The following is a 15,534-nucleotide window of genomic DNA, read 5'->3' as shown; positions in this document are numbered from 1 at the left end:
TCCCTGCAGGACTGGGAGAGGAGAGCCGGCCCAGCCACTTGGGAAGCAGCAGGGTTGTCCGAATTTCCTCTCCAGATCTCTGGCCTGATTAGGTCCCAGAAACAAAGAGTGGCCATGTGTGGAGGAGGTACTCAGCAAAGCCCCTCCCTGCTGGGTCCCTCTGCCTGGCATTGGTCACCTGGCTGGGATGGAAGGGCCTCTGGGCAAGTTGGGCCAGAACCTCCCATCGGTCGGCCCTGAGCCACAGAAGAGAGCTAGACCAGTCTAACCAGTACAGAGGAGGTCACTGAGGCCCAGAGAGGGGGCCTGACCGGGCTAAGGTCACACAGCAAAGTCCTGGGCAGAGCTGGGTCAAACGAGGTTTCAGGCCTAGAAGACTGCCCTTTCATATGGCCATACCTGTCTCCCACACCCTCTGCCCCAGAGCAACCTCTCGGAGGCCAGGAAGGGTCTCAGCAAGCAGTTTCCCTTGAGTGGTGAGGTTAAGCGAGGGCTGGGGCCAGTCACGGTTAAGTTCTGCCGCCCCAGCTCCTGTCGCACTCCCTGGCCAGGCCCTGACTGTGTGTTCTACCCTCTCGCTCACATTACCCACCCTCCACTCCCATCCCCAGTCTCTGTTGAGGGGCTTGGGGAGGAATTTTCCACCTGTACTCCAGCTTCAGGCTAGAGATGAGGGCCAGAGGGGCTGAAGGCTCAAAGTTCCACGCACCAGGATAGCCTCTGCCTCCCCATCTCCTTTTAATTCCCAGATGTGCAGGGAGCCACCATCAGTCTCCATGGCAACCGTGACCCAGGCGTCCCAAACTGGACCTTCCTGGAAAACCCCCTTCTCCCAGAGAAAGGTATCCCGGCGTCTTGAAGGAGGAGACTTGAGAGGGTCTCATGCTGGACTGCTTTCCACAGCTTCTTTTGGGTTAGGATCTCCCAGGCCCTCATTTCCTTTTTTTTTTTTTCTTTTAAATATTTTATTTATTTAACACAGAGAGATCACAAGTAGGCAGAGAGGCAGGCAGAGCGGGGGAAGCAGGGTCCCCGCTGAGCAGAGAGCCCGATGTGGGGCTCGATCCCAGGACCCCCTGAGATCATGACCCCAGCCGAAGGCAGAGGCTTAACCCACTGAGCCACCCAGGTGCCCCTGGCCCACATTTTCACAGGTGAAGTTGCGCTAACCAGGCTGGCAGAGAGGCCTGGGGCATTCCATCCCCTTTCAGCACCGACTTAGTGCTCCGTGGGTGCTGTACCCTGGCTGGGCTCCCGGGCCCAGCACAGGACAAGATAGACAAAGCTCCAGGCCCAGGAGCAGCCTTCTTCTAGGCGGGGAGACCACTATAAACAGGTCCACGAGGTCAACTTCCAGGAGGGCTAGGAATAAAATAAACCAAGGGAGGTGGAAGCAGGAGTCCGCCTTCGGGGGTGGGGGGTGGGGGTGGGGGTAGGCAACCTGGTGGAATCCAGGCAGAAGGAACACCAGGGGCAAGTCCCCGGGCAGGAAGCCTTAGAGTAGAGCAGCGGGGACACTTTGCCTTCAGGGAAGAGCCTAGGAAGGGGTCTGGGTGTTGGAACAGGTCACTTCCCTCCTCGGGAGAATAACGCCTGCGTCACAGGACCGAGGGGAGGGTTAACCGAGACGAGGCTCGGCAAACCACAGCACCGGGCCTGGCACGGATGTGCGCTCAGCCAGCCGTGACTGTTCTCCTTCACGGGCCAGAGCGCCCACCGCTCCCTCCAGGGCCGAGGTCGGACTGCGGTCGGCTGCGGGGTGCGAGGTGGGGCCGAGTCAGAGATCCAGTCCCAGCCCCAGTCACAAGGCGCAGGTCTAGGCAAGGGTGGGGAATCCCGGTCCCCGCGTCAGGGAGGCCCCTCGCCAGCTCCCGGGCAGGAGTCGATCTTCGCAAGGCGGCTTTGTCCGTGTTACCAGAAATGAATGGGGGTGGGGCGGCCCGGGAGCTCCAGGTGCTCCGCAGCGCTTGGGCAGGGCTCGGCCAGAGCAGGTGTCCCGGACCCTCGAGGCCTCGCATTCCACTCCTTCCGCCTTAACCCGGCCGTCCCTTTGATCCCGGGCCCGGGGTCACGGGCCCCTCCCCCGATGGGAGGTTAAGGGAAGGAGATGGGGCCTCAGAGCTGGAAGAGGGGGATGGGCTCAGGGCAGGTGGCGGGGACCGTGCCTTCCTGGGTGGCTGCCCCCGCTCCCTCCAGCCATCCTGGGGGTTCCCCGGGTTCCTCCCGCGCTTTGTGGGGAGCGTCGGATGCCGGGGCGGAGGGCGGGGCCAGCCACCCCGCAACCTCCGGGGTCTCCCCGCCCCTTTGGGCTCAGCCGAGCGGAGGTGAAACCTGAACCCAGGTTGGGGGCGGGGCTGGCTCTGGACGGGCCTGGCCTGCGCCTCCACCCCCTTCCCCTGCACCCCGGCCGCCTTCGGGAAGAGGAAGGTCGGGGTTCCCGAGCCGCTGGAGCAGGTGAGGTGGCGACTGAGAGCGGGATGGAGGACCAGGCGGCCGTCGGGCCTCGTCGCCCAAGGCTGATCCTCCTGCCTCCCTCCCCGATCCTCAGGGACCGCGATGGAGCCCACAGCCCGGGGTCGCGCCCCGCCCTGAGCGCCCCCGCCGGCAGCTATGCTGCCCCGAGGGCGCCCCCGGGCGCTGGGGGCCGCGGCGCTGCTGCTCCTGCTGCTTCTGATCGGATTCTTCCTGTTCGGCGGGGACTTGGAGTGTGAGCGCGGCGAGCGCGGAGGCGAGCGGAGGGGCCCGGGATCCTTCCCCTGCCCGCTGACGCCACGTGTCTCTGCAGACGGGCGGCCGCCGGGCGCTGGTACCCTAGACGGAGACCCGTCTGCGGACCGCGGGGGCCACAACCACTCGGACTGCGTCCCGCCGCCGCCGCCGCCGCCGCTGCCGAGGTGCGAGGTAGGTGAGCGCGGCCCCTGGCGGTGGAAATCTCAGGGGCGTCGCGCCCCTAGCCCGGCCTCCCGGGCACCTGTGGGAATGGCGACACCTGGCGAGATTCCGCCAGGTGGCTTTGACACTGACCAGCCGACCGGGGACGCCTCCCCTGCTCCCGGCCTTAGTTTCCCCTTTTGTGAAATAGGGGTGGACTCCTGCTCCGCGGGCCCCCACCCCTGTCTTCCTTAGCTCTGTTGCCAGGCGGGGCTCCGCTGCCTTAGGCCTGGCCAGCCCCGTCGTGGGCTCCAGTGGGGGAGGGGCTGCTGCTCACCTTGTCATCCCCTCCCCAGGTATTGCACGTGGCCATCGTGTGTGCGGGACACAATTCCAGCCGAGACCTCGTCACCCTGGTAAAGTCTGTGCTCTTCTACAGGTATAACCTGGTGTCCAGGTTGGGGCTGGGGAGTCAGCGGTGGGGAAGGGAACACAGGCTTGGGCGGGATCTGGGAGCTCCAGTGACCCCATCTGCACCACAGGGACGGTGTCCCTTCCTCCCTTGAAGGTGGTTCTAACAGCGTCCGAAGCTGGGGACAGAAAAGCTCTGCAGAAGCTTGTGCTTCCCTTTCTGAGCCCCTCCGGTGGGTCTTGTCCTGAGTTCTTCTTTCTTGGGCCTATCAGCTTTCCTCACCTGTCCTTCCCAAAGGAAAAATCCGCTGCATTTCCATCTGGTGACTGATGCCGTGGCCAGGAACATTCTGGAGATGCTCTTCTACACGTGGATGGTGCCCGCTGTCCGGGTCAGCTTCTATGACGCAGAGGAGCTCAAGGCAGGGGCCCTGGCCCTTCTGGGCTTCTTTCTGGCGGTGCCCAGTTCTTTCCTTCCTCCCAGGGCATCAAGGGTGGGGCGTGGGGGAGAGGTTAGAGCTGCCTTGGACCCCCCAATCCCATCACACCCACAGAAGCTCAAATCCCTCATCCTCCCTGGGGCCCATGCCTTCTTCCCCTGTGTCACCCCTGGCATATGTTCTGGCCCTCATAGGCCCTTCTCTGCCAGGTTCAAGCCCTGTCCTTCCCACCCCCCACCCCCACAGCCCCAGGTCTCCTGGATCCCCAACAAGCACTACTCTGGCCTGTACGGCCTCATGAAGCTAGTGCTGCCGGCTGCCCTGCCCCCTGACCTGGCCCGTGTCATTGTCCTGGACACAGATGTCACCTTCGCCTCTGATATCGCAGAGCTCTGGGCACTCTTTGCTCACTTTTCTGGTGAGAGGCATGGGACCCAGCCCCAGCCAGTCCCCCCTCCCTGGGCTGTCCGGGCCCAGCTGTGGCCTAGGCCTGAGCCAAGGGCCAGTGGCCGCCTCAGGCAGCTCCCTCATGCCCTCCCCTCCCAGACGAGCAGGTGATCGGTCTTGTGGAGAATCAGAGCGACTGGTACCTGGGCAACCTCTGGAGGAACCACAGGCCCTGGCCTGCCTTGGGCCGGGGATTTAACACAGGTGGGACAGTGGTGGGGGGAGGCGGGAGGGGTGACCACTGGTCAGGGCACAGAATGCTAGGGCCCCCCCCCCCCCGCCCCACAACAAAGAATAGTGCTATGGACACCAGGAGAAGAGCTGGAAAACAGTTCCAACCTTGGCTGTGCTGGATGACTTTGGCCAAGCCACCTGGTCCCCCTGGGTCTCTTGATTTCTCATCCATGAAATGAGGATGATGTTGCCAGCCGTGGCATCACTTGAGTGGGAGAAGATGGCTGTGGAGGTGCTCTGTAAACTGGGCGGTGCCCCCCTTTCACCCCCAAAAGGAATGATGGTTGACTGAAGTGGTCCATGCTCCTGTCTGAACAGTCAGAAAATACCAATAAGTTAAAAAGTAGACATTCAAAAGACATCTTCATGAACCCTGACCCCAGGAGCAGGATTAGTCCAGGTGGGCATGACCACCCCTTCCCCCGGGGCAGGTGTGATCCTCCTGCGGCTGGACCGGCTCCGGCAGGCTGGCTGGGGGCAGATGTGGAAGCTGACAGCCACACGGGAGCTCCTCACCCTGCCGGCCACCTCACTGGCGGACCAGGTCTGGGGGGGACCTCTGACAGGGAGCAGTGGGAGGGTGAGGGGGGCAGGCTCTGGGCCACGACACGATGGCTATCTCTGCCCAGGACATCTTCAATGCCGTAATCAAGGAACACCCAGGGTTGGTGCAGCCCCTGCCCTGCATCTGGAACGTTCAGCTGTCAGACCACACGCTGGCTGAGCGCTGCTACTCGGAAGCGTCTGATCTCAAGGTCAGTGGGGTTGGGGCCAAGCGGTGGGCTTCTGGTCCCTGCGTGCATCCCCGAACACCACCCTCCTGGGTCCCAGGTAATCCACTGGAACTCACCCAAGAAGCTTCGCGTGAAGAACAAGCACGTGGGATACTTCCGCAACCTCCACCTGACCTTCCTGGGGTATGACGGCAACCTCCTGCGGAGAGAGCTCTTCGGCTGCCCCAGCCCACCCCCGTCTGGGGCCGAGCAGGTGAGAGGGAGCCGCCTTCCCTCGCCTTAGGGAGGCTCTGCCCCCTCCCTGTTCTGATGGGACCGGGCCTCGTCTGGGGACTTGCCCTCCCACCCCAGCCCCGGCGCTCGTCTCCCCCGAACCCCCTCAGGTGCAGCGGGCCCTGGCGCACCTGGACGAGGAAGATGCCTGCTTCGAGTTCCGGCAGCAGCAGCTCACCGTGCACCGGGTGCACCTGACCTTCCTGCCCCATGAGCCACCGCCCCCCCAGCCTCACGACGTCACGCTGGTGGCCCAGCTCTCTATGGACCGGTGAGAGTACCGGGGAGCAAGGCAGGCGCTGGGACGGGGGATTCCGAGAGGACGGTTTCGGTGGGAGGAAGAGCTCTCGCTCGCTGCCTGAGGCTTGAGGAGTTCCCGAATCCGGAGACATGGGCTGTGGTTAAGAGCTTGGGTGCCTGGGCACAGACGTCTGTAGCTGGGGGACCACAGGCAAGTCTTCATTATCTCCAGCCTTTGCTGTTCTTACCTGTTACCTGGGAAAGGGCCCCCTTGTGGGGTCGTTGTGCAGGTCAGGTAAGACCAGCTTAGAAAGGCCTGGGAAGGTGCTCGGTCACCCACGGGAAGGGGTAGCTGCCCCGGGGAGCTGCCCCAGGGGCTGACCACCCCCCTCGCCCCAGGCTGCAGATGCTGGAAGCCCTGTGCAGGCACTGGCCAGGCCCCATGAGCCTGGCCTTATACCTCACAGACGCAGAGGCCCAGCAGTTCCTGCGTTTCGTCGAGGCCTCGGCAGTGCTCTCTGCCCGGCAGAATGTGGCCTACCACGTGGTGTACCGCGAGGGTCCCCTCTACCCTGTCAACCAGCTGCGGAACGTGGCATTGGCCCAGTCCCTCACGCCTTACGTCTTTCTCAGCGACATTGACTTCCTGCCTGCCTATTCCCTCTACGACTACCTCAGGTGGGCCCGGGGGGCGGGGGGAGGAGCGGCAGATGGGTGTGCGTGGACGGGGACCCTAGGCAAGTGTGTGGTGGCTCCTTTGTGGGCTTCCATGTCCCCTGTAAGATGGGGCTCATAGCGGCGTGGAGGGGCCGCATCAGTTCTCCGGGCAGCTGTCGGAGAGGAGGGGAGGCTGGGACCCGCCTCCCACAGCAGCCCCCCACTTGTCTGTCTCCGGCGGGTCCTGCGGCATAGGAAAGGGAATCGCTAGGCCTGGAGCCTTCCTCGCCTCCTGCACTCACGGGCGCTCCCCACTCAGGGCCTCCATCGAGCAGCTGAAGCTGGGCAGTGAGCAGAAAGCGGCCCTGGTGGTGCCAGCGTTCGAGACCCTGCACTACCGCTTCCGCTTCCCCGGTTCCAAGGCTGAGCTGCTGGCCTTGCTGGACTCCGGCTCTCTCTACACCTTCAGGTAGGGGAGGCCCCTGCTCGGCTCTGCTCCCCTGCCCATACGGCTCCCCCCACCCTCTCACTGAGGCCCATCCTGTTCCACAGGTACCATGAGTGGCCCCAGGGTCACGCGCCCACAGACTATGCCCGCTGGCGGGAGGCTCAGACCCCATACCGGGTTCAGTGGGCCGCTGACTACGAGCCCTACGTGGTGGTGCCTCGTGATTGTCCCCGCTATGACCCCCGATTTGTAGGCTTTGGCTGGAACAAGGTGGCCCACATCGTGGAGCTGGATGCACAGGTGAGGATGTGCCTTACTGCCTCCAGTTTCAATTTGGATACCTCCAGGCCCAGAGAGCTCACTACACCTCGGCTCGGCACACGGCACCCTTAAGCAGTACTATTAGAAATTTCACTGGTGTAGAACTAAAATCTGCCCTTTGACCCTTACTTTGGCTATTAGAGGCGATCAGATAAGCCTGCTCCCCATCCCCCGGAGCTGCAGCCCTCCCCCGAGCCCAGGCAATGGATGTCCATCTGCTTCTGTCCTATAGGAATACGAGCTCCTGGTGCTGCCCGAGGCCTTCACCATCCACCTGCCGCATGCCCCAAGCCTTGACATCTCTCGCTTCCGCTCCAGCCCCACCTATCGTGACTGCCTCCAGGTCCTCAAGGATGAGTTCCACCAGGACTTGTCCCGTCACTACGGGGCTGCTGCCCTCAAATACCTCACTGCCCTGCAGCCACCCCGAGGCCCCGCCTGACCTCCCGGAGGCTGGGCCTGCATGGCTCACCCCTGTGCTTCCCCTTGGCTCTCACAGGCTCCCTGTAGACACTGGAGCAACCCGGCCATCCTCCCTACCCCCACTGTTACTTAAATTATTGAAGGTCTCGGTGGAAAAGGCGTCCGTTGGAGCACCTGTGGGGCGGGTCCTGGGGGCCTCCCCTTGCTGCTACGGCTGGGGTCTACTCTCCTGGTGCCCCAGCTGTTTGGGGCTGGTTCCCCCACCTTCTTCTGTACATCCCTTTTTGTAATTAAAGTTCTTCAAGCTCTTTTTCGTTTTCCATCTGGTTTGGGGCATGAGGGTGTGGGTCAGCCGGGAAGGGGCTGAGTCTCCCCGGAGTTGCAGGAGGGCCGGGACCCGAGTGCGTTTTGCCCACCCTCCCTGCCCCAAACCCAACACCATGAGGCTGAGAGACTTTATTTGGCTTTATTTAGTAAAATGTTAAAATAAATAAATACAAATTGATCAGCTGCTCTGGATCCCCCCCGCCCCCTCAAAACAAAAATGAAACAAACAAAAACAAAAACTTTGAAGCACAAAACTCCAAATACAAGTTCTACCAAGACTGAAATCACAAAGGGTGTGGACAAAAGACAGGATTGGGGGCTGGCTGGCTCTTTTCTGCTCCGAGCTCGCTGACCTCTGGCTGCCCGTCCTGTCCTGCCTGACTGCAGCTTACCCTGGGCTGAGGACCCAACGACACAGAGGTGCAGAGGCCAAAGGCTGCTGTGGGGGGTGGGGGAGTCCTCAGGGAGGAAGGGCCTCGTGGGAGAGGGGAGCAAAGCGGAATTTGTGAGCCCTGCCCTTCCTCTGTGAGGGCGATTTTTCAGTTCTACCCTGGCTCTCTGGAGGGGGCGACCTCATGGCCTCCCCTTCACTAATGCCGGAGGGCCAGGGCTATCTTCCCGGGGGCCACCCCCTCCCTTGGAGAGGAGCGGACACCGAGGACGGCTGTAAGCCAGGGTGCGAATGGGTCTCCTGTTTCCCGCCAGGGTGCCCAGCCGAGGGGTGGGGGTGAGGCCCACAGTCCTTTACACTGAGCGAAGTTGCCCCTATCCAACAGAAGCCATGGAACCTGGAGAACCCAGGGCCTGGAGAATACCTGGGCCACCATCCGCCCTACTACCCAGAAGAGCCTTTTACCCTTGGGGTAAAAGTCTCCTAAATTAAGCCCTTTGGATAAATAAGAAAGACCACACCCTTAAAGGGAGTGAAGGGAGGAAACCGCTTAGAGCGAGTCCTGTGACTTGGGAGTGAGAGCCCAGAGGGGCTCTGCTGGCCCCAAGAGGAAGTCTCAGAGATGGCTGGAGGGCCAATGGTACATGCAGACTCAGTGAGCGGGAGCCGGTCCCCCTCACGGAGAGAAGCGTGGGGGCAGCCGTTGTGCCGGGTTCGCACCGCCTGTCGGGCCCAAGCCAGGAAGGAGCAGGGACAGGCAGGCCCGGAGGGGAAACGGACACTCAGATGCTGCAGGCCGGAGGTGGCTGGGGTGCAGCCCCACACGGGAAGGCCCCACCGGGGGCTGCCCGAGCCTGGTTGCCCCAAAGGGCCTGATCAGGAAGGGAGAAAGCACAACTCCGGATGAGCTCAGCAGCGATGAGACAAGACCCAGCAAGCTCCGGGAGAGAAGGACGACCTGCGGGCGGCATTGGCAAGAACGCGAGAGGCGGGAAGATGACAGTAACATGAGCTCACCGGCTCCAGGGTGCAGTGCCTGCGCCACTGGCCTCCTGATCAAGGGCCCGGGGGCAGCCAGCTCCTCGTCCCAATCAGCCACTCCCCGGCCTCTGAAGTGACTGCCAAGCCAGCTGGTCTGAGATGTGCCTGGGAGCAGCTGGGCCCGGGTATGGCGGAAGAGCAGCAGAGGAGAGGAGAGGAGAGCGGTGGAGACAGCCCGGGTGAGGCAGTCCTGAATGTGTGTCTCAGGGGGTCACAAGCACCCAAGGTCTAGGGCACAGAGAGACGGTCTTCTGGCAGGACAGTAGAGGAAAAGGAGACGGGGTGACCAGGGCCTTTTCTTGGCAGTAAGTAGAGTTTTGGAATTTGAGGCCAGAATGTGGGGGCCCGGAGGCAGGGTTGTATTTCGTACTCCATGCAAGTTGGCTCACAGAACAGCTTGCATCCGCACTTTAGGAAGAATCCATATCCCAACCTCAGGCAAGGCCAGAGTGTGAGTTCTCACAGCAGCAGGCAACATACCGGTCAATGCCTAGCTCTACCCACCCCCCCGTCTCCACCGACACCCCAAGAATTCTCAGGCAGCTCCTCTCTGAGCAAAGGCTTCTAGTGATGATCGCTTCCTAACTTCTTTCAAGAAAAGATAGGTATCATATGGCAACTCCCAGTCCCTAGGCCCAGGCAAGTCTAGTGAGAGAGCTTAAGACCGGGCGTACAGCCTGCTGCCGAGCTCTGAACCCCTGCCAACTACGCCTCCGACTAGTCCAGGCGTCTCCAAAGCCCCCTGACTAGACGTAGCACCTTGGTTTCTGCAGGAGAAAAGGGTAGCTCCCTGTCCCCCTTCAGGCAACCTCGCAGCCAGGGCCTGACTCTGAGGCCTGTGCAGCCACTCTTATTCCCCTAACATTCCTGGGAAGGTGAAATGGCCAGTAGAGATGAGGCATATTTGACCTAAGTGTCCCTTTCTCTTGGATTTGCTTTCAGGTTTTTAATGGGGATCTCTGGGACTAACCGGGCAAAGGAGAAACTAACGGGACCTTTTCTGCCCCTTCTAGACTCTGGCCATTATGCAGTATGGGGCGGGCTTGGGAGAGCTGTCCCAGGAGAGCTGGGGCGAGGAGCGCCTGCCTCCCTTCTGTGGGCCAGGCACACAACGGGCCAAGGTCTCTGATGACAGCACACACCTGACAAAATTTACTTCCCACGAGGCAAGATGATAGAAATGGTCCGAGCTTTTCAGAACCCTGTTTTTTTCAAGAAGGAGACGGGCCACACCAAGGCAAGCACAGCGATTCTAGCCAAAGGTCGCCCAGGAAGCTTGTGGATGGGCAAAGGGCAGTAAACCTCTATCTCGGGTACCTGGAGCCAGCAGGCAGAGAAAGCGGCTGCCTCTTCAGAGGCAAGACAGACACAAAGGCCACCCCGGGGCTCTTTGTCTCAGAGACACCATGTACCCTCAAGACATCTCACTCCTTCATCCTTTCTCAGCACCAAGGGCTGATGCAGCCAGCCTGCCCCTTGCACCCTCCCACCAAGGCCAGGGTGCATGGGCACCAATGAGTGTTACTGGCCATGTCCTTCAAAGCTGTCCCCCAGGCACTCACAATGCTGGTGGCTGAAAGACGGAGAGCAGCACCAAAGGAAGGGATCTTATTTAGGCACCAGCCTTTTGCTCTAGCAAAATCTGAGGAGACAATGGGTAGGGTAGGGCCCTGATACCATCCACACTCCACTTGGGCTTCAAGAACAGAAGCCCAGATCCCTGCGCCAAGAAGAGAGGACAGTCCTTTCCAAGGAGAGGAGAGTGGTGGGAGGGCTCAGCTGCTGCCCATCAGGGCTGCAGTCGTCCAGAGGACAGAAATCATGGACACTAGCCCACCAGTCTTGAGACACCAAACACAGCAAAATGTCATCATGATCAGCAGGTTCTTTGCTAAAAAATTATAACTACACAGCATTTTCTCCAGTTCTGACACCTTTTTAATAGAAATCACTGTTTTTAGGAAACAAATAGCACTTTTGTAATTTTTTTTTACAATGTTTCTTACCTTGATCTTAATTTAAGTAACACTAGGAAGACCTCAATATCTTTTATTTTCCTTTTTAATTTAAAAAAAAGTTGTTGTTGTTGTTTTCCCCAGATACAAAGATTTTTGCCCTTGCATAAAAAACAGTGCCCGGACGATGACACAAGGACTCACACGGACTCACTGGACCTCACTGACACTATGACTCCTACCCTACCATGCACGGCCTCGACTACCCTTAATTGACTGTCAGCCTGAAAAACAGCTTTTCTATTCCTTATTTTAGTTTTTGTTACCAAAAAAGTAAAATAAACAACAAAATAAAACTTTTTTCTTTAAGAAAAACAAAACAAAACAAAAATTTTAAAAAAAGAGAAAAGAAACATCTCCATTCAGTTCACACACACCTGGGTCGCGTGCTGCTTCGCTCAGAATCTTCTCTTCTTATAAATATAGAAAAGGGATGGAGCTTGTTTTCAAGTAAAAATCACTGATCCACCTTTTTTTCCTTCCTGGACACACCCTTGTTCCCTGCCCCCCGGCAATGGCCCGCTGGGGCGGCCTCTTGCCTGTTCTCGGAGAGGGAAGGTAACCGGACCATTCACGGGGACGCACGCCAATTTGCCAAAGCGGGGAAGGAGCGTGGGGAGTGGCGGGGGCGCCCAGGGCGGGAGGCGGGGTGTGCGGGAGAAGGACCCCGTGGCTGCCCTCGGTGTCCCCCTCTCCGTGCACTGGGTCCCACCCCAGACAATAGGAAATACTGCTTATTTGATAGACTTTTCCCACCCCGGCTCCCCCCCAATTCCCTCCCATCCCTCCTCTGGGCACTGGGGTTGGTTAAATCTCGATTTCCTTTTTTTGGTTTTATAGTAGTGAAAGTTTAGAAACAGGAAAGCCCACACACTCTTTGGACTTGTCTTCTCTACCTAAACAAACGGCTCGGCAAATAAGGATCTGAAACCTGCTCTCCTCCCTCCGCCCGTCCCTGCTCCCCACCCGACAAAACAAAAACAAACCCATGGTGGCTGTGGAGGCTGCTGCAGGCACACACTGGTGTATAATAGAGAGAGTAAATATATTATTTCACTTGGCATGGTGCTGGCAAAGGACCTCCAGCTGGCACTATTTCATGTAACATGGTCCAATCTTTGCATGTACACACAGAATAAGAAGGATCAATTGGCAAACTCTGGTGCCACCTGGCACAAGCATCTTCTCTCTCTCTGGAACCAAAGAACCAAAAGAATTCTGTACTTTCCAGAAGAAATCCGGCTTTGCTTTTCTAGAGTCTTCAGTGTTTTTGCTCTCCTGGCTGCCGGGATCCCGTGGCTTCTCCTCGCGGGGCTCTGTTATTTAGTCTCGTCCCCCTGGGTACAGTTCGCTGTGCAGCTCTGGGAGGAGGGGGAGTGGGCCGGCGTGGAGGTGGCGGCGTTGGCAGGGGGGGTGCAGTCCGGGCCGTTGGAGATGGCCCCCACAGTGGCCTCAGAGTCTACAGGTTTGGAGAGGTCGATGCCGTGGATGAGGCGGATCAGCTGCTTTACCTTCTCCAGGGAGCTGTGCATCTCCTTCTGCCGGGCCAAGATGGTGTTCTTCATTTCCATGCATTTCTGTAGCAAATGAGAAGGGCAGTGGCACTGAGCCTCCGTGGCTTTTCTGACAGGCCTGGCGGCCCTCTCCAGGGAAAAGAACCCTGCTGGCTGGTGTGCAGCCCCTAGACCTTGCTCTGCTCTGCACTGGAGGGGGCACTACTGCCCAACGGAAGGAGGAGGCCCAACAGGCAGGAGGGAGAGTGCAAGTGCGTGTTTTAAAAGCCAACCCTGCTTGACACTAGGACTTAAAACCAAATGTGAGTTACCACTCTAACGCTACAAAAGAAAAGCAATTTAAAAACAACATTCCCAGGTTTCGGTATGCTTCTGCCATGCAAGTGGGTGCTAATGTGCTCAGGGACTGGGCTGAGCTTTCGAGGATAGAAAATGAGCCAGTGGTATCTGGGTCCAATCGGAGGGCTACTGAGGATCACTTGGTCAGCAAGAATTTAGAGGCAGGCCTGGGGCAGCACAGTGATATTTGGGAGAATCAAACACTGCAGCCGACAGAAACCCTTCTGCTCGGTCATGGACTCGGAGTCTTTTGCCCTTTTGCTCAAGGTCTCCCACAGCTGCTGGCTTCTGTTCTAGGCAGGAAGAGATGCAAAACCCGCATGCCATGGGGAGTGTGGTGATGAGGAGAAGGCAGCTGAGTGGGACAGCCCAACTGCCACCAAGTCCAGGGTCCCACCTGCTGTCCACGAGGGCTGAGGCCACCTGGCTCCAACAAGGGGAGGGGCACCTACTCAACAAGAAGTAAAACTTGCTCTGGAAGGAGCCTCAGAATCTCTGCTGCAAATACAACCTGGTCTCCACCTGGACAGGCCAGGCTGGGCAGTATTTACTTCTAATACTTGTCTCCAGGAACCTCTCTTCCTCAGGCTGGTCAGGAAAACCTGGAGAGGCCATCAGCAGGGTGTGGAAGACAGGACGGGAACAAGAGGCTGCACGGACAGACCACTAACTAGGACAATGAGAAAGACTTCTATGCAGGGGCCTGATCTGTGTCTCCCTGGCACGGCGAGAGGCTTCACACTCCTCCCAAACTCACTGAGGAACACACAGGGGTGTGGCCGTCCTGCTGTAGCTGCTACAGCATCTCTTCAGCCTGGAGACTGAAAATCCTCTCAGACCAAAGCCAGTGGGAGGTTCCAGAGCTTAGCGAAGGCACCATATACCAAATGGCCACCTGTCCTGAGGGCCAGACTGTAACGGAGCGAACTCTGCGTCCACCCCAAATCTCCTGTGTTAGTAAGCTGACGGACCCGAACCCGCCCCGGGAGCCACACGGATGACTGTGGCCGTGCAAGGGCCCCGGTCTGTAGCCACGGCTGAAGGCACGAGCTCTACTTACACTTATAGAACTGCTGAGCTGTTTCACCTTCTGCTCTAGCTGTTCTCGTTCTTGTTTTAAGTCTGAACTCCATTTCAGTAATTTCTGTTTCTCTTCTTCTTTTGCTGAAAAAAAAAAAAAAAGAAACTCTTTTTAACAATAAATTCTTTGAAAAGGCCACTGTGTTCAGAATGCTGGCCAAAGAAGGTATTTTGCCCAAAGTTCTCCTGCGCTCCAGCTGGCGTGCAGATCGTGCCCACCTAGAGCTTCCCGTATTGTGTGTGCGGCCAGGTACGCTAAGGAGACTGGCGGTGGTGTGGGCCTGGCTCTAAGTAGGACTTCCGCCCCAAGAAAATACTATACTATCTTTTCATTTTGTTCAAGAAAAGCTATTCATTTTTAACTTTACATTTCCTTTTGAAAACAAAACAAATGCGACCTTCTAGTACCTTTTTTTTTTTTTTTTTTTTTTTAAGCAAGGGGAGGCTTACACAAAAGGGAATGAGGATGATGCTTTACCTGCTTTGTAGGCGATATAGGAATGAACAATTGCTAAAGTTCCAGGCCATGGAATTGCTTCTTCCTTCTTCAGCATCTGAAACGAGGGTTAGAATTTTACCTTGAAAGGTGGTATAAACACACATCCCCTGTGTAGTGACAAGCAACGCTGTCTGTAGCTATTAGCAGACACAATCCAGGAAGGACTTACGGTGGCAGGGTTGCAAAACCCTGGTCTATACTTTCTAGACTATGAAGTTCCAGATACTCCTGACAGGATGAGGTTCAATGACAGGAAAAGCCCAGCCACTTGAGCCCCAACTTGGGACGAGGCTGGGACTTGGCTGGGCATTCCTAGCTTCTCATCTATGCTACATATAAGGCCCAACTGCTCTGACAGCCAGAACCACCAGCAGACAAGCCACAGGCCTGTAGGACAGCAGCAACCACTGGTAGTTTTATCCTTGATTGGCATGTCTCAATTTTAGTTTTTCATGATCCTCAAAGATAGCCTGACCAAGAAAATTAAATATTAGTTCCAAATACTAAAGTATAATCTAGACCTTGTGTAGAAAATTATCAGACGGTCACAGAGCAGCATCAGGAGAGAACACAGAGAGAATGGTCTCTACCACCTCTCGAAGACAGTAGAATAAAGACCAGGATTAAAAGGGGAAAACTGGGGTGCCTGGGGGGCTCAGTCAGTTAAGCAGCTACCTTTGGCTCAGGTCATGATCCCTGGGTCTTGGGATCAAGTCCCATGTCAGGCTCCTTGCTCAGCAGGGAGCCTGCTTCTCCCCTGCCAGCCATTCCCCCTGCTAGTGCTTGCTCTCTGTCTCTCTCTCGCTTGCTCTCTCTGTGTCAGATAAAT

The 15,534-nt window shown here is 57.9% G+C and overlaps 2 protein-coding genes across 11 annotated transcripts in view; one reads left to right on the top strand and one right to left on the bottom strand.

Annotated features, from left to right (window-relative positions):
* The first annotated feature begins 2,401 nt into the window (after positions 1–2,401).
* Positions 2,402–7,982, top strand: LARGE2 (LARGE xylosyl- and glucuronyltransferase 2). Of its 3 annotated transcripts, XM_080817664.1 has the most exons (15): positions 2,402–2,454; positions 2,549–2,707; positions 2,786–2,901; positions 3,228–3,310; positions 3,581–3,704; positions 3,969–4,140; positions 4,269–4,373; positions 4,835–4,947; positions 5,033–5,158; positions 5,235–5,390; positions 5,521–5,681; positions 6,050–6,328; positions 6,627–6,776; positions 6,860–7,055; positions 7,309–7,982. In XM_080817664.1, the coding sequence occupies exons 2-15, from the start codon at positions 2,611–2,613 to the stop codon at positions 7,516–7,518; spliced, it is 2,088 nt and encodes a 695-aa protein (XP_080673790.1). In that variant the 5' UTR covers positions 2,402–2,454; positions 2,549–2,610; the 3' UTR covers positions 7,519–7,982. The 3 variants fall into 3 exon arrangements, with proteins under 3 accessions (XP_080673790.1, XP_080673789.1, XP_080673791.1); XM_080817663.1 differs by having other exon boundaries at positions 2,549–2,901; XM_080817665.1 differs by lacking the exons at positions 2,402–2,454; positions 2,549–2,707 and having other exon boundaries at positions 2,844–2,901; positions 3,228–3,287.
* A 3,201-nt stretch (positions 7,983–11,183) lies between these two features.
* The window catches only part of PHF21A (PHD finger protein 21A), a 188,329-nt gene continuing 183,978 nt past the window's right edge, over positions 11,184–15,534 (bottom strand). For all 8 annotated transcript variants that reach the window (XM_080817669.1, XM_080817666.1, XM_080817672.1 and 5 more), the window contains 3 exons: positions 14,685–14,760; positions 14,187–14,290; positions 11,184–12,850 (listed from right to left, as the gene is read on the bottom strand). In XM_080817669.1, coding sequence (XP_080673795.1) covers positions 12,593–12,850; positions 14,187–14,290; positions 14,685–14,760 — 438 coding nt within the window. In that variant the 3' untranslated portion in view covers positions 11,184–12,592. The remainder of the gene's footprint in view (positions 12,851–14,186; positions 14,291–14,684; positions 14,761–15,534) is intronic.

This window comes from Martes martes (genome assembly GCF_963455335.1).
Source record: "Martes martes genome assembly, chromosome: 10".
Taxonomy (NCBI): Eukaryota; Metazoa; Chordata; class Mammalia; order Carnivora; family Mustelidae; genus Martes; species Martes martes.
Note: the sequence above shows the minus strand (reverse complement) of the source record. Positions and strands in the feature narration are given on the sequence as shown.

Coding starts and splice junctions, on each gene's coding strand:
- LARGE2 (XM_080817663.1), top strand. CDS start 2,611: ATGCTGCCCCGAGGGCGCCCCCGGGCGCTGGGGGCCGCGGCGCTGCTG. Junction 2,902..3,227: donor CGCCGCTGCCGAGGTGCGAG/GTAGGTGAGCGC, acceptor TCCCCTCCCCAG/GTATTGCACGTGGCCATCGT. Junction 4,141..4,268: donor ACTCTTTGCTCACTTTTCTG/GTGAGAGGCATG, acceptor CTCCCCTCCCAG/ACGAGCAGGTGATCGGTCTT.